This window comes from Medicago sativa, chromosome 3 (genome assembly GCF_051527215.1).
Source record: "Medicago sativa cultivar Bolivia chromosome 3, Bolivia_mono, whole genome shotgun sequence".
NCBI classification, from domain to species: Eukaryota; Viridiplantae; Streptophyta; class Magnoliopsida; order Fabales; family Fabaceae; genus Medicago; species Medicago sativa.
This window is the reverse complement of record NC_140751.1, coordinates 65542424-65565281: the sequence shown is the minus strand read 5'-3', so window position 1 is coordinate 65565281 and position 22858 is coordinate 65542424. Positions and strand designations below refer to the sequence as shown.

Below are 22858 nucleotides of genomic sequence, written 5' to 3'. Positions count from 1 at the left end.
AAAGATTAAGATGTAAATTAGTAAGTATACACCCATAAAACTATTCATCATTATTATTTAAAACTAGTAATTTGGGGGTTAGTTTTGTAATTTTCATTAAAAAGTCACACTATAAACATGCATGGTTCATATATAAACAAAAATGAAAAAATAAAAACAAGAAAAACAAAAACAAGCATACAAAAAAAGCAAAAACAAGGAAGAAAAACATGCACACAATTATAAATATCTATCTTAATTGACACCCACCTTTTTTTTTTAGAGAGAGAAATTAATTTACACCCACCTTGTTAATTTACATATATGTTATTCAAAAGTTACAAAATTATTTTTGATTTAATAGTTACTTCAAATAGCGAAAAATGGCGTTTTGGTTCAAACAAAAAGGTGCACACTAATTTTTACATATATACGAAGACCTTAGAATCTTATCAATCTAAAGTAGTCGAAACTAACGAGATAAATTGAAAAAATATCAGGAAATATATATAAAATAATATAAGCTGCTTATTATTTTCATATCTTACGGGTTATTCTATTATAAATAGGACTCCAACTTCCCATAAGTGAGCAAGCTCAATCAATTAAGCACATTGTTCCTTTGAGCCTTGCTTATTGTTTTTGTTTTTGAAATTTTTTTTCCAAACTATGAATTACACTCATAGTTTCCTTAGATTACTCCATCATTCCTTTTGGCCTCTTTTCCTTGTAATGTTTTTTGGCCATATGGTAATCAAAACCTTAAGATACCACTTAAATGAGAACCCTATAAAACGTAAACTTCCCCCCGGTCCCAAACCATGGCCTATAGTTGGTAATCTTCTTGAAATGCTTTCCAATAAACCTACAAGTAGTTGGATATACAAAATAATGGAAGAAATGAACACAGAAATAGCATGTATCCGCCTAGGAAATGTCCATGTTATCCCTATTATTTGTCCCACAATTGCCCATGAATTCTTGAGAAAACATGATGTTGATTTTGCATCAAGACCGATATGCATGGCGAGCGATATCATCTCGAATGGATACTTGACCACAGTTCTTGTACCCTTTGGCGAACAATGGAAAAAGATGAAGAAAATAATTGCTAACGATTTGCTCTCTCCACTCAGGCACCAATGGCTTCAACACAAAAGGGACGAAGAAGCCGATAATCTTATGTTTTATTTGTATAACAAATGCAACAATGGTGGCCTTGTGAATGTTAGGATTGCAACACAACATTATTGTGGTAATGTGTTTAGGAAACTGTTTTTTAATACAAGATACTTTGGAAAAGGTACGGAGGATGGAGGGCCAGGTCTCGAGGAAATTGAACATGTTGATGCTGTTTTCACATTGCTTAACCATGTTTATGCTTTCTCTGCATCTGATTATTTACCATGGTTGAGGCTACTTGACTTAGATTGCCACAAGGGCAAGGTAAAAAGTGCAATGAGGATAATGAACAAGTATCATGATTCCCTCATTGAAGAGAGAATCCAACGATGGAATGATGGATCGAAGATTAATGTTGAAGAGGATTTGCTAGATGTTTTGATCTCTCTAATAGATGTCAATAATAATCCATTATTGACAACGGAGGAAATCAAGGCACAAGTTATTGTAAGACTTCATTCACTTTCCTATATCTTTTCGCAGTAATATATATCTACAACCATTTTGTGACAATATCTTGGACAACTTTCTTCTTCTCTAATTTTATTTGTCAAAAAAAATAGAGAGAAATAAGAAGAGAAAGAGTAAGAACATGTGAGGATGGTATTAGAGATAAGGTTATCCAAAAGTTATCTTAAAATAGTTGTACAAATATCATTTCTTATATCTCTCCTACCATTGCAAAAAAAAAGTTAAAATCCTAACCATAAGTAGAGATTAGGATAGTAATGGACCGTCAATATATTCCTAAGGACCTTAAAGACCTCCAGAAGGGCTTTTAGACCCTCTCAGAGGCATCAACGCCCTCCAGAAGGGCTCTAAGGACCAAGGCGCACTCTCCTCAGAGCGCCGCCTCAACCTACTTCTAGAAGCCTCTAGAGCGCGCCACGAATACATAAGATACCCTCATTACTTACTGCCTAAGTAACCACAAATCAGGCCCATAGAGGGCTATAAATACAAACCTTGAGAGCCTTCTCAAAGCATGACTAATACAATATAAACCCTAATATGATTATTGTACTTTTGTAAGTACAAGTAACATTCAAATTTAACGAACATAAACTGATGTGAATTAAATTTAACCCTTGACATCTAAGATTTAAAAGTCCTTTACTTTTAATATAATACCATTAATTTAAAAATGCAATTATAAAAGTGTAATGATACGAGTGATATGTAAAAGAAGTAAATTTTATTGAATGTTATTATAAAACAAGTTTAAACTTATAGTGACTAAAAAAGTTTGCTACCCTAAAAATAGTTCATTTAAGAAAAAAGTGATATACAACCCTCTGAAACATTTGTAAGAAAAGTACTAAGATGTATATTATTTTTTATGAGGAGATATTTTTACATGAAAAAAGCTACTAAGATTAAAAAAGTACTAATAATTTTACATGCATTTGGTTAGTACTTTTTTATACATAAGTTCTATTTTGCTATGAATTTAAAAAAAAGATGAAAAGGTACTAAGAATTTACTTTGCATGTAATGAGTATAAAATAGTCTAACATAAATTTTAATTATGTTTCACCCTTTAAAATTTTGTCTAGCTATATTAGTCTAACAATAATTATTTCAGCTAAGAATGAAATTTGGGTTCTCTCGATAGTCTGTCATTTGGTGAAGTTCATTAACCATTAAGCTTGAAACATTGTGTGAGATCTGATTAGATATATATGTTTAGTAGATTCAAACTAAACTAATTTTAAATGCCAGGAATTGATGATGGCAACGGTAGACAATCCATCAAACATAGTTGAATGGATATTGGCTGAAATGTTAATTCAGCCAGAACTTTTTGAAAAAGCAATTGAAGAATTAGACAATATAATTGGAAAAGATAGGCTTGTCCAAGAATCAGATATTCCTAAACTCAACTTCTTGAAGGCTTGTGCAAGAGAAGCTTTCCGGCTTCATCCCATTACGGCTTTCAATGCTCCTCATGTCTCTACGAATGATACAATGGTTGGAAATTACTTGATACCAAAGGGAAGTCATGTACTGCTTGGAAGAAGTGGTCTTGGGAGAAATCCAAAAGTTTGGACTGAACCATACAAATTCAAACCAGAACGTCATTTTAAGAATGATGGATCGGATATAACGTTGACAGAGCCAGAATTGAAGTTCATATCCTTTAGTACAGGAAAACGTGGTTGTCCTGCAGTTATGCTTGGTTCCACAATGACTATAATGCTATTAGCTAGGTTACTCCATGGCTTCACTTGGAGTGCACATCCCAATATATCAAGAATCAATCTTTTCGATTCGAATGGTGTTATATTTCTTGATGAGCCACTGACGTTGGCAGCAAAGCCACGATTAGCAGCAGAATTGTACAACTTTTCATGTAAGTGAAGACAAGAAGCGAAGACCGTGTGTGTTTTTGTGCCTCTGGTGTGGCCGTCCCTAGGTTTGTTTTGGCTGCTTGGGCTGTTTTTGGATGCTTGTTTTTTCTCCTATTTACGACACACTTTGTCTTGTTTTGCGTCTTAATTGTAATTGCTGATTAAAAAAAAGGGAAAAAAAAGCTAAGGCATTCGGTAAAAGAGGAAATTTGAGACAAGAATTCTCAAATTCACTTCTGTTTGAAGGATTTGCTCGGAATTTTTTAAGTAAATAAAAGTTTAACTTCCTAGTTTTAATTTTTTTCACTAAAACATTAGTAGCAAAGCAAACAGTATTTCTAAGTTCCATAAAATTTATGAAATCTTGAAATATTTAAAATCGAATATTTCCAACAATATGTGTGCTTGAGATCTTTGCTTGAGGATCTTGAATCAACAAAGAAGAATATTCATCAGAAGGAATAGAGAAGCAGTCAACAAAAGGCTTTGAGATGGCCTTGAAATGTTCGTTCCGAACTTGCTAAAACTCATTAGTATAAAAACAAACATATACTTTTGGATATGTCAATGAAATCAAATTTCATTTTCTCTCATTTTGCTTCAATTGATTCAAAAGTTGAAGAAGTCATCTTGCTAGGGACATCTTTGGTGGAGAGAAGGATGGAACTAGGTATCATTTGGGAAAGGCATAACTGTTAAGCAATTAGTTGAGGTTGGTATGAAAAGACTCTATAATGCCGTAAGTAGAAGGGAGAAACATACCAAAAAGAAAATCTCTCCAAAGGCTCTCATAGGGACATCTGCAGATCCTAATTTTTGATCGAAATTCCTTTGTTTGAACGAAGTGGGACCTTTTCTTCGACCAACAAAAGGGGATAAGTGAATATTGTGGTGTAAGGTTGAGAAACCACTCGGAATATTTTTTTCTAAGCAAGGATAGATTATGGGGGATTGTTATGCTTGGTTAATGTACCAGATAACTACTATAAAGATTATCATAAGGTATGATGACGTCTCTTAAATTTGGTAATAAACAACATTCAACCACATTTACAAAAGCTAAAAGGAACCACCTACAAAAGAGCATCATATATATAAGCCGTTTAAAATTTCATAAAGATTAGATAAATTAAGCTTGCCCAAAGTAATTGATGTCCTTTTACGGATGACTCTAGCCAAAGGCAGTAAAGTTTTTTTAATGGTAACAGGTTTGGAACAGAAAACTCAGTGGTATGAAGCTAAAACAAGAGGAAGGAAACATGCTCCTCATTTGAAACTACTTTGGAGTTCAACTAATTGTTCTGAATAAATTTTATATAACTAGTGGAACTCATGTCTAGTTTATAATCAACTTCATATTCGAAAGTAGGAGTCCAAATTCTATTAGTCGGTTTAAGTATAGTAAGTTCATCGATATCAAACAAAGTGTCAGTGTCATAAGTAAAATGGAAAGTACAACTCGAAGGGTCCTCAAAATTAAGAGAGCTTAAAATTTTGGCAAAGTCGCAATACAAGTTTGATTTACTAAGCATGATTAAGTCATAAATACCTATCTATTTCCGACCATGTATTATAAGTGTTATCCGGACGATTAATATTTCCTAACCATGTATTATAGTTTCCCCTTGTCAAAATCTTCTCATAAGTGTGAATTGGTGGATTAGCATTTCCAGACATTGACCTAAAAGCTTCTTTTATGGTAGGAAGATGTTTTGGGTTTATAAGAGGTTTAAAACCTTTAAGTTGAAAATTAGGATGGCTCGGAAAGAACAATTATATGTGTTGAAGACGAAGAGAGTGGTCCTACAGAAACAACATCAAGATCTCGAATAATGAAAGGAATACCTGAGATCGCCACACGGCTCATATGGCATCGTCTTCCTCAAGTTAAGGAACATAATCAAATGTTTCTTTCTCAATATCCTCATTACCTTTAGAGGAAACATGAATTTTTGTGAGGGTTTTAAATGAAGAAGATATTTGCTATTGCAAATTGGGAATCTTATATTAGAAATATGAAATTATAATTGACAAAAATATTTATAAGTAAACCTAAGAAGATTTTCTTCACACGAACATGAAGTCATAAAGTCATATTGTGGAGAATGAAACTTGGGAAGTCGTGTGAAACTAGGTATCAATTGGGCCAATTACCAAGGCAATGTGAGAGGACGTTACGATTCCCACGATTGAGATGGAAATAAGGTTACAAATGTTTTCTTCTTAAAAGGCGATTCATTTTCCCGCACTCAATTAAAATGTCAAAATCAAAATTCTTTTGGAAAAAGTCAATAGGGAGCACCTCAAATTTTGAATAACAATGTTTCAAGCGAAATGTTACCTATTTTCATTGAAAATCAAGAACAAGACAAGTTTGAAGACTAACAGATCAAAATAAGGAGATTGAAAGCAACGTCTACAGCTACTCAAAATTCAAGTTATCCCAACTTCTAAAAACTAATCCATATTAAGTGTGTTCAAGAAGTCTTTCAAGCAATCAGTTACAAGTCTTTCAGCGTCAAAGATTCAAGTTCAAAGAAAGAAACTTGCTAAGGAAGGCTATTGGAAAACAGAATATACATGCCATCAATGCACGTTAAGAGTTATTTTATTTTTCAATTCTGCTGCTAATCGTGGCTTCTTGTCTTCACTTACATGAAAAGTTGTACAATTCTGCTGCTAATCGTGGCTTTGCTGCAACCGTTAGTGGCTCATCAAGAGATATAACACCTTTGGAATCGAAAAGATTGATTCTTGATATATTGGGATGTGCACTCCAAGTGAAGCCATGGAGTAACCTAGCTAATAGCATTATAGTCATTGTGGAGCCAAGCATGATACCAGGACAACCACGCCTTCCTGTACTAAAGGATATGAACTTCAATTCTGGCTCTGTCAAAGCTATATTAGACCCATCATTCTTAAGATGACGTTCTGGTTTGAATTTGTAGGGTTCAGTCCAAACTTTTGGATTTCTCCCAAGACCAGTTCTTCCAAGCAATACATGACTACCCTTTGGTATCAAATAATTTCCAATCATTGTATCATTCGTAGAGACATGGGGAACATTGAAAGCCGTTATGGGATGCAGGCAGAAAGCTTCTCTTGCACTAGCCATCAAGAAGTTTAGTTTAGGAATATCTGATTCTTGGACCAGTCTATCTTTTCCAACAATATTGTCCAATTCTTCTGTGGCTTTTGGAAATAGTTCTGGTTGATTTAACATTTCAGCTAATGTCCATTCAACAGCATTGGATGGATTGTCCACCATTGTCATCATCAATTCCTACATAGTAGTTTAATGTGCTTATAATATGAGTTTAATTGAGAAAAAATGAATTGATCATACATATCAGAATTGGTGTTTTCGTGGTTCTCTTTGTTTGCTGCTACATAGAAATTTGTTCCCTTTCGTTTCAAGTACTACAAGTGCTTCTTGTTTTGTGTGTGTGTGTGTGTGTGTGTGTGTGTATTACTGGTTACTGTAAAACTTAATTTACGTTGAGAGTTTATGTCCATTAAATTCAAATTTTATTCTTTCAATCTCCACTTTTGGCTAGGAAATTAACATTTTCTTTATAATGTGTTAGCGTTGGTTGAAAAAGAAAAGCCAGTGAGTGAAGTCTTACAATAACTTGTGCCTTGATTTCCTTCATTGTTAATAACGGATTATTGTTGACATCTTTCAGCGTGATCAAAACATCTAGCAAGTCCTCTTCAACATTCTTTGATCCATCATTCCATTGTTTGATTCTCTCTTCAATTAGGGAATTATGATAATTGTTGATTGCCCTCATTGCATTTTTTACCTTGCCCTTATGACCATGCATCTAAGTCAAGTAACCTCAAGCATGGGATATAATCAGATGCAGAGAAAGCTAAAACACAGTTAAGCAATACAAAAGCAGCATCAACATGTTCAACTTCCTTAAGACCAGGCCCTCCATCCTTCATACCTTTTCCAAAGTACCTTGTATTGAAAAATAGTTTTCTATACACATTACCACAATAATGTTGAGTAGCAATCCTTACATTGACAAGGCCACCATTGTTACGTTTGTTGTACACATAAAACATAAGATTGTCGGCTTCTTCGTTCCTTTTATCTTGAAGCCATTGATGCCTGTGTGGAGAGAACAAATCTTTAACAATAATTTTCTTCATCTTTTTCCATTGTTCGCCATAGGGTACAAGAATTGAGGTCATGTAGCCATTTGAGATGATTTCACTAGCTAGGCTTATTGGTCTTGATGCAAAATCAGCATCATGTTTTCTCAAGAATTCACGGGCAATGGAGGGAAAAGTAACAGGGATAACATGGACATTTCCTAGGCGGATACGCGCTATTTCAGTGTTCAATTCTTCCATAGTCTTGTGTATCCACCTAGCTGCAGGTTTGTTTGCAAGCATTTCAGGAAGATTACCAACTATAGGCAATGGTTTGGGACCTGGGGGAAGTTTAGGTGTGTTAGGATTCTCAATAATGTAGTATCTTATGGTTTTGATTATCATAAAGCCAAAAAGCATATCAATGAAGAAAAGCCAAAAGGACTGGGATGGTAACCAGAGGAAACTAGTAGTGTAATTCATACCTTCGCAAATCATTCTCAAACAAATATAATAATCAAGGTTTAAGTTTTAAAGGAACAATATGTTTTAAGTGGTTGAGCTTGGTTACTTATGAGAAATCTGAGTCTCATTTATAATAGAATAGAACTCTAATTGACTTTCTTATTTTGTTTTTTTTTGTTAAGAACTTTCTAATGTAGGTATTAAAATGAGAAATGTGCTACAGCAAATATATTTACATCTGTTAGTGACAACCATAATATTCTTTTAATACGGTTAGCGGGCCCTAGCTTTTTAGTGAGAGAAACTCTATATTCTCTCTAAGTTTTCTTTCTCCTTCATTCATCAAGCAAGTGTGGTTTTAGGTCGTTTTTGACCTCGAATCACACATCTACATCTTTTTGCCCTTTTTCTTTCAATCTAAATAAATAGTTTTCACATCTATCAAGTTTTTCCTTGTGTGTTTTTTGTCATTTTGTCGTCTGAGTGTGGTGTTGTGTTGCTCGTCGTCTTGTGCGACGTTTGATTTCGTGTCTTGTTGCGGTGTTCGTTTGATTTCTATTGAATGGTCGACTTCAGTCAATTACAGATTCGATCAATGATTTGGGCGTCAACGTTGCAGAATCGGAAACATGAGTAATTTGGTGACTAAGATTTAATCATGTTATTTGTAGGCAGTTTGCGTTTGCTGTCGTATGCAATTAATTTGGGTGATGTGAGTTTATTTGCAGATTCATCCTTTACGTTTTAGCATTGTTGAACATCTTATTGTATCTGATCTACTCTATCAATTTAAATGAATGAATATCGTTTCGTTTTTGTCAAAAAAAAGTAGCAAATATATTTAGTTATTAAATCAGGTTTGTAGCCGGGCCATCCAAATTTATTTCCCCCCACCAATTTGATTGGTTGACAACGATTTCGCGAGAACTCCTTAAAGAAACACCTCGCGATGAATAACAGTCCTCTATTAAAATATAGGGTTAATACTGCTTTACCCCCCTGTAATATAGGTAATTTTCGATTTTCTCCCTTGTAAATTTTTTTATTTACCCCCTGTAAAAAAATTTGTTTTGGAATACCCCCTAATAGGTCACTCAAAAACCAACTCTTTTTTTGCAGAAATTTTTGTTTTTGAATGACCTATGTATTCCAACACAATTTTTTTTACAGGGGTAAATAAAAAAAAATTCACAGGAGGAAAACCGGAAATGATCTATATTACGAGGGGTAAAGCACCATTAACTCTAAAATATGTGATAGTTTGATTATACAAATTTCAAGAAATTATTTATATACTCATTTTCTAAAATAGTACTCCCTCCGTCTCTAAATAATAGTCGTTTAAAGTTTGTGCACGATTATTATGAAAATGATTAATTGTGTTGATTTTGATGGGAAAATTAGTATCATTTACTAAAACACGCACCCTTATTAATTGTAGTTAGTGGAGTAGTTAAATTGGATGAAACTCAATAAATAAGGGTATAATAAAGGAAAAAAATAATAAATGTTGCATTGGTATTTTAAAGTGACAATTATTTTGAGAAAAAGAAAAAATGGTAAAGAGACAATTATTGTGAGACGGAGGGAGTACCTTTTAAGACACTAGTTATCATTTTTCTAATAATAAGTAGTTTTTGAAAGTTACATAACTACCTACCTTTTAACATAATTTGTCAATTTGTCCCATTAGGTGTTATTGTAATTGGTCTGCTAAACTAAAAAGTTTACATTGGTTGAAAATTGACACTTTGGTGCCCAATGTAGAGGGCTAACAGATTCTTTAGTACTTACCTCGAAAACACCATATTTTGAACTTGAGGTCAGAACGGTTAATACGTCAATATCTTTTATTCTCTCGGTCCCGGATTATATTGCCAGCATTGAACCTGACTTGGGCAGGTCAATGTCCTTAGACAGTTCCCACACCAACAAAGGGAGCTAGCCAGTCATTCCAAAAATTTGTTAGGTAGAGTAATGGAGTCCTTCCAAAAATTCGTTAGATAGATCGAAGAATGATAGTATCAAGATGAGGATGATGTAATTAAAATAAATGCCAAATACATCTCTCGATTTTTTAAGTTTGACTATAATATCGGGTTTCATCTTTAAGATTTTTAAGTTTCAAATATAGATTCTTTAAATTGTTAATTTTATACACCGTAAAGCTTTAATTCAAACTTAAAGCACCTATTTGAATCGGTTTGCGTGTGAACATGCTTTATTTAATACATCTTTATAGCATTAAAAGTTGTATTTTGAATATTAAAAAGCAAATTCAAACTAATCAGTATAAAATTGAAGTTGATTGAATGAAATATATTTTGGGAAATGATAGATACAGTGACAAAATTTATTAAGAAAATTTTAAGACAGTGTATTTACTAACACATTTCCTTAATTATACACCATTATCTCCTTTGATTTCCGTCAAATAATAAATTTAATTGGTTGAGACATTTTCTTAGTAAATTCTTGATTAAAATTCTCTAGATAAATAGCAATGCTCATTTATTTTTGTCTCATAACCAATCGGAATCTTGGTACATATACCCCTAGTTCACACAATGTTTGAATTGTGACCATTTGTGGTTATGATATGTTTATCTACATAATGCACAACATGCATTTGGTACCACAAATTAGCAATATCTATTTGTTGCTTACGATATGTTGATTGATCTACGTGCACGACATGCGTCTAGTACCCAAAAGCTCACATCATCTGGTGATCATGGTTTTTTGTTGACGACCACATAATACATTTAGTTCTTGGAGCCATCATCGTCTGATATAAAATGTACCTGGCAATAAATGAAGCAATCGTTTTCTAATGTCAATTGTTCGAAAGGATGATTTTTGCATCACTCAAAACATATATATGATACTCTGTAAAGCTATGTGTACTTAATTTGTACATTAAATTAGAGTCGGCGACGTTCCTAATATTTTATGGGTCTTAGACAAGGTTTGAGAAAAGGGTTGTGTGTGTGTGTGTGTGTATATATATATATATATATATATGTTAGCCTGTATTTTCGACAGACTATAATAAATGCAGTCAACTGAGTTTGATTTAAAGTTTGAAAGGAGTTGATGAGTTTTGACTCAATAATGTGATCAAATTCCTAAACTTAAAGAGATTTGTTGTCTTTATCATGATCGGTTCAACAAACAAGCAGGATTTGAAGAGAAGTGGTTCGACAAGCAGGATTCTGTCGAAGGGAAGTTGGTACCAGAATGAAGAGGTCATGCAGTGGTTACCATCGAAGGATCTTATTTAAGATTTATATACGTCTGTACGTAGTAGTTATTAGCATTACATTCAAAGGTTTTCTGTGTAGGTAGTTACTTAGTATAAATCATACAAAAAACTTACACACAAATTATCCGCATTCAGAGAGAAACGAGTAACAAGTCATAATGTATGAAACTCTGTACCAATTTACATTCAATTTAAGCAATTTATGTTTATTCCCTTAAATTCCTTGCAATTTACTTGTTTTTTTTAGCAAGCAATTTAGGTTAACGCTTTGAAGATAATCTTGACAGATTCAACCTTTGTTGGATTCGACGGTTATATTCATATTCTGCAATAACAACATCAAGAACATTCATCATTTTCTTAAAAATAACAAACACAATATGTCCTAAGATTTACTGGTTGATCTTGCAAGTAACTATTTTTAAACCAACGGTTGTTTACCAAAAACCAGGGTAAACAATATCATAACCTTTTTTTATATCGATAAATGTGACACACATTAATTATGACAGTTAGCATCCCAAATATGTTTACACGCCAAGTCATTATAAATTCCAACTATGTTGACACTCCAAAAACATCGTATGTGAAATGCATTTTTTTTGGTTACAAAAAGTTTAGGTGGATTCGGCTCCGGTCACCACCAGGGTCAGGGCAGGCCTCCGGGCCCAAAGGGCACTTACAGAGGTACTTACAGATCACCCACCAACACCGTCCTCACATCGGCAGCGGGAATCGAACACACAACCTTCTGAGGGGAAGTGACCCGTTCCTTACCAACTGAGCCAACGTGTGTTGGTTATGTGAAATGCATTTCATCCTATATATCATTAATAAAAAAGAATAAAAAAACAAAAAAAGTTAGGGGGCCAAACGCCCATACCAAACCTAACAAATTTAAGTAAATTGATATGTAGGCATATCAAATGTCTTCAATTCCTCGAATCTATTTCTCAAAGTAATTGGCGTATCAACAACAATAAGAAAATAGTCAATTCGTATGAATTCTTAAAAAAATAATAAAATATGTTCAATTCTTGACAAATTGTATTAAGTCTCTTTAAAATGTCATTTTAAAATCTATGTCACTGTTTTGAGAAAACTAGCTAACCACAATTTGGATTATAAAATCCGAAATACACCAAATACGTTTTGAATTATAAAATCCAAACGGGGTAAAATAGTCAATTTGGAGAGTGTTTGAGAATTGAGTAGGGTGAGAAAAGAAACTCAATTTTTTTTTTTTTACGAATTGTTGGTTTGATAAAGTTTTGCAACAAAAAAAATAATTATTACTTTTTCCACCCTATGAATTTCTCGTGCGCCCTATTTTATTTCTAAAATTACCCTTTATTCGGATTCTATAATCCGAATAGCCTTTTGATTTATGAAATGTAAAACCTCCATATATATAACTTAAAATCAGAAAACTATCCCATTTCTACATTTACCCTAAAACTTCTATCTCTCTACACACACACACACACACACACCCCACAAAAACTACACATTGGGTGAATCTTTGCGGTTTTTTCTCTCAAAATCACCACATTTCAAGCTTCATCAAACTCAAGGTTAGGTCTCATTCCTTCAGCATGTAACTGTTTGGGTTCGTTTTTTTTTCCTTCTTTTGAACCACTGAAGTTGTTCGGATTTTATAGGCAGTTTCTGCCCTAATTTTTAGGAAGTTTCGTGGATTTTTGTTAATTGTGTGTATATTTAAATTTGCATGTTACAAGTAAGGATCACATCAGAAATCAAAGAAAATCGATGCAAGCTTTTGTTAAGCGAGAGCTGATAGAGAGGAATGAAGCAGAGGGGAGAGTGGGTGTAACACCCCGTTTTCCCAACGTAAAAATATCTTAAATAAAATCAGAGTTTTTCATCATAAAACGGAATGTCACATTTCTAAAAAACCGTAAATGGAATAATAATTTATCCTTCAAAAATATAACAACATAATCTTTAAAACTTCGCAGCGGAATAGTTTGACAACTTAAATAATCTTTAGCACAAGGGCCTCAATATAAAATTTCATAAAACTTAGTTCAACATCAATTCTTGGAAGATTCATAAAGTAATACGTAAGGAATAGAAATAGAAGACATAATCTCATCCCGTTACGTATCAGAGCACCTAAGACACACTTGTGAGGAGTCTACTCACGACCACAACTAATCCTGGTTACCTGCAAGTTACCCATACGAAGAGCAACATTTCCAAGCAGAGGGGTGAGATTTCTCAAACAATAATATTAAGCATATAAATCATATAAAGTACATTCAACAACTTAAACATCTTATAATTCATTAATCATATCTAACAACTTAAAACTTTCTTAACTAGTGTCACTATTCTTCCTATATTAGTCATATACTTCGTATCATATCATCATATAAATATCATCACATATCTACAACTATTGGTCATAAGCATTATCATATATTCCTTTTAATCATAGCATCTTAATCATAGACATAAACATCATCATATAACATCAAGTACTAATCATAACCATAATCATCAAATCATAATCATCAACTCATAAACAAACATCATCATCAAAACAATCATGAACATCAACAACAATAATCATTTAGCATCTTATAATCATCATAACAGCTTCTTAATCAAACTCATAATCGACTTCATAATCATAGTCATAAACAACTTCATGATCGACTCGACTCTTGACTTGACAATGCGACTCAACTCGACTATGCAACTCTTATCATCTTGAATCATCATGAAAATGCAAATGCATATGGTACCAATCTAGGGCATAAGCCCTCGTCGCTTGTGAGCATAAATATACTCCTAGGGCATAAGCCCTCATCGTCGTGGTTGAGCAAAAGCTCCATCGTCGTGGTTGAGCAAAAGCTCCAGGGCATGAGCCCTCATCTATAGATGAGTATGCATGGACTCAACATCTTACGTCTTAGAAACTTCATGAACATCTATGACATCTTAACAACTTGACGACTTCATAACGACTCGACGACTTAACAACTTCATATCATCTTAACGTCTTAACATCTTAACATCTTAGCATCTTGACAACATATGGATCACATAAATAATTCATGTCATATCATAATATAACAATATCAAATGATACTAAACAACATCTTAAAACATCATATTCATCAATCATAAACAACATATTATAACATCATATTTAAACATCAACAATAATTCACTATGTATCTTTGTAAAAACATAATAAATTATCCACAACATATTTTCATGTCAAACCAAAGCTACTGGAAAGGTATCACAAATATCAACAACTTTCATGTTTACAACAAAGATCAATTCAAAACAGAATCATATGAACAAAACGCAAAAACATGAAACAGAGAATGTTGTCACCGTACAATTTTGTTAAGACCTCCCTGTAGTATTTTCATCATAACTCAAAGACCAAACATCATTTTCACGTCAAACCAAAGCCACTAGAAAGTTAACAAAATTATCTAAAACTTTCATGTTTACGCCTAAGACCAATTCTGTACCGATCAATACCAGTTTTTATTTTAAATTCGGAAAAGTTGTGCTGAAAGTCCATAAAAATTCACTGTGACCTACGTGCAGTAATTTGACCATAACTCAAGTTCTATAAATCCTATTGATGTGAGACCAACGACATTAGAAAGCTAACATCCATACCTACAACTTTCGTGTTTACACCTAAGACCAATTCCGCACTGATCAATACAGGTTTTAATATCAAAATTCGAGCAGAATGCAGATTTTCTCCAAGTTTCACCTAATCTCATGGTTCTAACCTCAAAACTACTTCCAATAATCATCCTATGGATTATCTAAGGTTTGTACACAATTTCTACATCAATTCAACAAGTTTTCATCATCTAATCATCAAAACTCTCTCAAAACCCTAATTCTCAAATTCTCACAAACTCTCCCCAACTTGTTAGATGTAATCTAATGATTTAACAACTTAATATTAATGCAAGATAGTCTCACCCTCACCTTAGATTAATTCCTGAATCAGCAGCAGCGTTCTTTTCCTAAGGTCTTCTCCTCTTCTCTTGACTTTTCTCTTCTCTTCTCTTCTTTCTTGTTCTCCTATTTTCCAAAAAGCGGTTTAAGGTAAACTCTTTCCAACCTAAGCTTCTCTATTTATAATACTAAAATATTCTTCCCAAATCTATTTAGGCCCAACAACTTATTCTTCTTTCTATTCTAACCCCCAATTCCACTCACACTAATAATCCTCATAATCTTATTTATTTCTAAATTAAATATATCTCTCACAAATAACAAATATATTTCTACACCAAATAACAAATATATCTCTAACAAATAACAAATATATTTCTACACCAAATAACAAATATATCTCTAACAAATAACAAATATATATTATTCTAATAACTACCAACTCATCAAAATAAATAGACTAAATCATAAAAAGACATCTAATCTCAAAATTATCTCCAAATCTACTTACTCTAATAATTCTCATATTCTAATAAATAATAGAATAATGCCACATAATAAAATACTAACAACTCATATAAATAAATAAATCACATAAATAGACTCTAACTTAATAAAAATAATTAAATAAAAAGGAGGGCGTTACGGTGGGCAGGCGTCGTGGCAGGGGCAGGGGTAGGACACGCCATGCTGGCGAGGGAACATCTCAGATGAACGATCCTGAGCCACAATACGAGCCCTAGATGGAGAAGGATGAGAAGGTGGAGGGTGATGATGAGCAGGCGGCGGAACAGGTGGATTTGGAGCCAGAGCAGCTAGATAGCTATCTTGGTTGACCATTCATGTGCTAAATTTGGCATTGATTCATGGTTATGTTCTATTTTGATTTCTTATGTGTCAAAGTGTGAAAAATCATAAAATTTTGATGGTTAAATAATGGTTTAAGATGAAATAAGCATATAATTAGTGCATAAACAACCTAAGTAATGTTTTCTACCACTTTGGGTTCAAAAGAGATAAAAAAGACGAGTCTTTTAGATGATTTAGAGTCAACCCCAAGGTCAAAATACCATTTTATGGGTTTTTGGTACTGGTACGCTCGCTAAGCACGCAAAACAGCAAATTTCTGGTTCTTTTTGCCCTGGGAGTCTCCCTAGGCTAGTTGCCTGCTCGCTAAGTGAGCATGAGAACGACAACATAATATATTCTGTCAGTTCTGGGTGTAGGGGGTGTTTCGGGTATTCCAGGGTATTCCTTTGAAGCCGTTTCACTTCTTTTTTTGCGAATTAGTGAGAGGGGATGAGTAATTAAGATGAATTAATGTTAATAAGTTAAATTGGAATAAGAATCATGATGGTTAGAAAGGTTTTAATGATTTAAGTTAGTAACATGATTCGGTACACCAGATCGAATAAGTTTAGAAAAAACATGCAGTAGTGTATTCAATTTATAGGAAGATGGACTTAATGAAATAATTTTCATTGATAATAAGTGAGGGTAAATGAGGAAACTTGGCAATTTTTAATTATAGACATTAGGCGACGAATTGAGTTAAAGATGTAGTTAAATGATGGACAAGAGTGGGATGGCTAAATAAGTTTAATTTGTGAAACATATGATGATCTAGAAATAATATATTATTTTAAGATATGTAACTAAATGTATTATTTAATGATGTGTCATATAAATAGGGGCGGATCCCTTCAAGGCTTGTTGTGGCTATTGCCACACTAGCTCAGTCCAATTTTTTATTTTTTTATATATATTTCAGCCCAAATTTAATATCATATATCTTCAATTTGGAAATATAATCACTTATGATGCATTGGTGTAGTGGTAAAGTTCTGTTTTTCTAACTCATTTTTTGTCTTGGGTTCAAGTCTTGCCTATTGTTTTTGTCATATTTCTTTTAAAGAATTAATTAATATAACATAAATGTAAAAAAAAAAAAAAAACACACGACGGAATCGACACGGCATAACCTTTAAGAATAACTCATCAACCACTAGACTATAGTGTTTTATTTGTAACTTACTCATACGTAATCAATATATATATATATATATATATATATATATATATATATATATATATATATATATATATATATATATATATAAAGAGATACCCTTTTGAGTGAGATTTTTTACTTCAAATTGACCATTCATTTAAAATATTTTATCGTTTTTATAATATTATTTAAGTTATAATTAAAAAAAAGTTAAATTTCACTAAAATATGAACAATATTTTTTATTTTTAGCATAGTTAACTTCGCTAAAATAATTCGCCACACTATTTATTTCATCCCAGATCCACCCCTGCATATAAAGTTGTGTTATTTGAAGTTGTGTTGATATAATGATGTGTTATACAAAGATGTTCTATATAAAGATGTGTTACCAAAAGATGTGTAATTTTCGAGTCATATAATAATATGCATTGTTGAGTCATTACTTGGTGTTCATGTATTCATGGTCAGTTTCGATTGAAAGATGTGATTTAAAGATGGGGGATAAATCAGTTACATAACTCTAATATCATAAACCGGTACCACATGCATATAGAGTCAAGTTAGGGACATTGAATACATATGTGCAAGTCTATTTGAAGATGTGTAATTAAAAGATGTGTAACTATTTAAAGATATAATATTCAATTATATGCTCATATATGGTTATGTGTGAATGGTCTGTATTTTGCTATTGATTTTATTAAATGAATATATATATATATTTAAATGTGAATATTATCTAACTGTGATGTATGCATACCTATATGTAATTGATGTGTTCTTTTATATGTCTATATGCCTATATATGTGATTATGCATCTCTTATGTCGGATATATTATCACCCTTTATTTTACTGTACCCTCGCTTGGTACATATTCGTAAGAAGAAGAAACTTAGTAACAGTGAGTCTCGGAGGATGACGTTGGAGCCTTCTCGTTTTTGTTTATCGGTTTTTGAAGTATTTATCGTGTCAATTCTCTAATTAGTAACACTAGGGATAGAGGTCTCATTTTTGTTTTAGACTTTGTTTTTGGAATTCGTCTTCGAATTCAGTTTTGATGTTGATACAATGACATGACAATTACTTTGATGTCATGAAAATTATTCTACTGCGACGTTTTTAATTTAAATGAAGTACTTTTAAATTGATAAAGATGTGTGACATCCTTGCATGCTTAATTAATTATTGTACTTTTATTAGAAAATAATATGTGGATTTTAGGGTGTTACATGCTTTGTCTTCCAACAAGTTTAATTTTTTTCGGATTATATAATCTGAGATATTGTTCGGATTATTGAATCCAAGCAAAAGGTATTTTGGGAAAAAATATGGTGCGCAAGAATACCATAAGGTGGAAAAGGTAATAGTAACAAAAAGTGAAGGACTGATGGACTTGTATTTCTTAGTGATTGGGGCCTTTTTATACGTTTTAATATATATATATATATATATATAGAACATATACTATGAGAATGACATGAAGCCTTGCTATGTGTACACCCCGTTCCATACAATTTTTTGTGCCCTTGGTCGTCGCACCCCTGGCCTATGCCTAGCGCTGGCCCTGATTAGAGTTTTTATTCCATAGTCACAACGACTCTACAACATCTCTCAAGGATACGATAAAGTATAATGAAACTTTGCCCAACAAAAAATACACTAAGATGACACTTTTGGTGCCACAACTATCACATCAAAGCTACCTTAAAATACATCTATTAGGTTATGAAACCATTCATAATACATACAAGGATTCATAGGACATTTAGTCAAGAATATTTTCCATGAGATGCGTATTATACTATCAACCACCTCCTCAGCCGAACGTTTCTTAGAATTAAAGTTGAACAAAATAATTGAATGTCATACCAATAATAATCCTTTCGACCTCTTTTTGCTCCAGAATAACTCCAAAAAAGCTTTTAGTTGCAAGAATACCTCATCAAAAAAGGATGGTAGTTACTCTAAGCCGCTTTAGAATGTCATACCAAACACTACACGCAAACTTATACTGCACAAATAGACGGTCCTATGATTCAGCCACCGTTGGGCATCAAGTGAAACCTCCTATATCCTTTCCCATTGCTGTGAATTCGGACTAAAAATTGCACCAATAAAATTATGATGTGTGGAGCAAAGGAAAGTAGTAACCAATATCTAAGCAACCACAAGCAAGACCAATAATAACAAACCTAGATCTAATCTAACAATGAAGTGAAAAGCACAAAACCACAAGCAAAAGATAAAGAGAGAAGAGCAACAAACACACCAAGAAATGTTAACCCAATTCGGTCCAACTTGACCTACTCTAGAGGAGAGATTGATCTCTCCAATCCACTATCAATGAGTTCTTACAAAGAGTTACAGAAGGGTTACAAGAAATTAGCTTCAACAAGCTCACAAAGAACAAACTCTAATTTCTACACTTTTCCCAATCTCACCGAAGAACAAGACACTCAATGATTTTCACTCAATCATAAAAAAACAACATTCATAATTTTCAAACGTTAGCGCAATAAAAAGAGCGGAAAGATGGCACGTGAGTGCCCGTCTTTTCGCTAGTCTATTTTAACATGAATACATATTTTCTAATATATACTAATTTTGAATCACCATTTCAAAAAAAATAAAATTCGTTTCTATGTCAATGATAATTAAATTTAAATATTTTGTTATTAATTTTATGATTTGAAGTATAAAATTCACTTTGAAATAATCATACCTAATCGACTTTAGTAATTTTTCACATATTTTAATTTTATTTTGGGTTGTTTTATATTTTATAATAGGGTTTAAAACTACATGTTAATGAAATTCTTGATTAAAATTCTCTAGATGAATAGCAATGCTCATTTATTTTTGTCTCATAACCAATCGGAATCTTGGTACATATACCCCTAGTTCACACAATGTTTGAATTGTGACCATTTGTGGTTATGATATGCTTATCTACATAATGCACAACATGCATTTGGTACCACAAATTAGCAATATCTATTTGTTGCTTACGATATGTTGATTGATCTACGTGCACGACATGCGTCTAGTACCCAAAAGCTCACATCATCTGGTGATCATGGTTTTTTGTTGACGACCACATAATACATTTAGTTCTTGGAGCCATCATCGTCTGATATAAAATGTACCTGGCAATAAATGAAGCAATCGTTTTCTAATGTCAATTGTTCGAAAGGATGATTTTTGCATCACTCAAAACATATATATGATACTCTGTAAAGCTATGTGTACTTAATTTGTACATTAAATTAGAGTCGGCGACGTTCCTAATATTTTATGGGTCTTAGACAAGGTTTGAGAAAAGGGTTGTCTACATAATATATATATATATATATATATATATATATATATATATATATATATATATATATATATATATATATATATATATATATATATATATATCTGTGTGTGTGTGTGTGTGTGTGTGTTAGCCTGTATTTTCGACAGACTATAATAAATGCAGTCAATTGAGTTTGATTTAAAGTTTGAAAGGAGTTGATGAGTTTCGACTCAATAATGTGATCGAATTCCTGAACTTAAAGAGATTTGTTGTCTTTATCGTGATTGGTTCAACAAACAAGAAGGATTTGAAGAGAAGTGGTTCGACAAACAGGATTCTGTCGAAGGGAAGTTGGTACCAGAATGAAGTTGGTTCGACAAATGTCTTCAATTCCTCGAATCTATTTCTCAAAGTAATTAGCGTATCAACAACAATAAGAAAATAGTCAATTCCTATGAATTCTTAATCAAATAATAAAATATGTTCAATTCTTGACAAATTGTATTAAGTCTCTTTAAAATGTCATTTTAAAATTTATGTCATTGTTTTGAGAAAACTAGCTAACCACAATTTGGATTATAAAATCCGAAATACACCAAATACGTTTTGAATTATAAAATCCAAACGGGGTAAAATAGTCAATTTGGAGAGTGTTTGAGAATTGAGTAGGGTGAGAAAAGAAACTCAATTTTTTTTTTTTTTAAGAATTGTTGGACTTAAGTCTGTAATTAGGGATGTGAATAGGCTAGGCCGAGCTAGGCATTGCAAGGCCTAAGCCTGGCCTGCCATATTTTCTTAAAGCCTAGGCCTGGTCTGCGGCCTGTCATAAGCATACTTTTTAGGCCTGAGCCTGACCTTCTGAAAGCCTGATACGAACTGCTAGCCTGTTTAAAAGCCTATATCTTATGAACATCTTTAAATACGCAATGTGATCTAAGTTTAAATGGACTAGCGAACTAATAGTTCAATTAAATTAAACTCTCTTTTGATAATCAACACGAGGTTTTAAGGAATTCGACTATATATTGTATCATATTTCTGTTCTACTTTATAATAATACATTTATATATGCAAAAAATTAATGTATACTAATAAAGATTAAATTATTGAAAAAGTTTACAAATTTATATTTTAATTCAAAGTACAAAATATAATATAATAATAAATAATATTATTCATATTACTTAAATAGGCCGACCTAATAGGCTTAAGAGGCTTTTTCAGAGGCCTGTGGCCTGGCCTTTTAAGCGAAATAGGCTTAAAAAAAAAGCCTAGGCCTTCTCTATTTAAGAAAAAAGTCTGGCCTGGTCTGGCCTGTCATAGGCTAGGCCGTAGGCCCCTGTAGGCCGGCCTAGCCTATTCCCATCCCTAAGTCTGTTAGTGTTTGGGACATTTTGATAAAGTTTTGCAATATAAAAAATAATATTTACTTTTCCCACCCTAAGAATTTCTCGTGCGCCCTATTTTATTTCTAAAATTACCCTTTATCCAGATTCTATAATCCGAATAGCCTTTCAGATTATGAAATGCAAAACCTCCATATATATATAACTTAAAATCAGAAAAATATCCCATTCTAATATATACTAATTTTGAATCACCATTTCAAAAAAAATAAAATTCGTTTCTTTGTAATTTAAATGTCAATGATAATTAAATTTAAATATTTTGTTATTAATTTTATGATTTGAAGTATAAAGTTCACTAATCGACTTTAGTAATTTTCACATATTTTAATTTTATTTTGGGTTGTTCTATATTTTATTATAGGATTTAAGACTACATGGTAATGAAATTGTGAATAAAAAATAGCGAAAAATATGTATTCGAATTTTGATTATTTTAAAATGGTCCGGTAATACTATTTTTCTTCGAAGTGTGTTAGATTCATTTTTTTGCTAGATTATTATAAATAAATAAAATTATGGAGGGAGTAAAGTGTAGATTTTAACATAAGAGGGGAGGAGAGTGTAATTCAAGCTTCTCTGAAGGGAGGGGAGTGAAATATTTTCTAATATGTTTTGAATAAGAGGGGAGGGAAGTGTGTATTTTAACATAAGAGAGAAGGGAAGTGTAATTTAAGCATCTTCGAGGGGAGGAGAGTGTAATTTACTCTTAAAAAAAGAGTTTAGATTATATTTTTTTGTTATATTGTTGGTATCATTGAATTAAATAATCATGGTTAGTTTGGTTTGTTATAACTTGAAAGAAACAAACATTTATATTTTTA

General features: G+C 32.5%; 1 protein-coding gene and 1 pseudogene across 2 annotated transcripts; one reads left to right on the top strand and one right to left on the bottom strand.

Moving 5' to 3' along the window:
- Positions 1-564: 564 nt before the first annotated feature.
- On the top strand, positions 565-3666 carry LOC146939254 (isoleucine N-monooxygenase 1-like). The gene is made up of 2 exons (XM_085753003.1): positions 565-1608; positions 2884-3666. Exons 1-2 carry the CDS (start codon positions 649-651, stop codon positions 3520-3522), a joined length of 1599 nt encoding a protein of 532 aa, XP_085609129.1. The 5' UTR covers positions 565-648; the 3' UTR covers positions 3523-3666.
- Positions 3667-5915: 2249 nt separating this feature from the next.
- Positions 5916-8187, bottom strand: LOC146939253 (isoleucine N-monooxygenase 1-like; annotated as a pseudogene). The gene is made up of 2 exons (XR_015031603.1): positions 7142-8187; positions 5916-6798 (listed from the first exon to the last, which is right to left on the bottom strand). The product of XR_015031603.1 is annotated as an isoleucine N-monooxygenase 1-like (transcript).
- Between the last annotated feature and the right edge of the window lie 14671 nt (positions 8188-22858).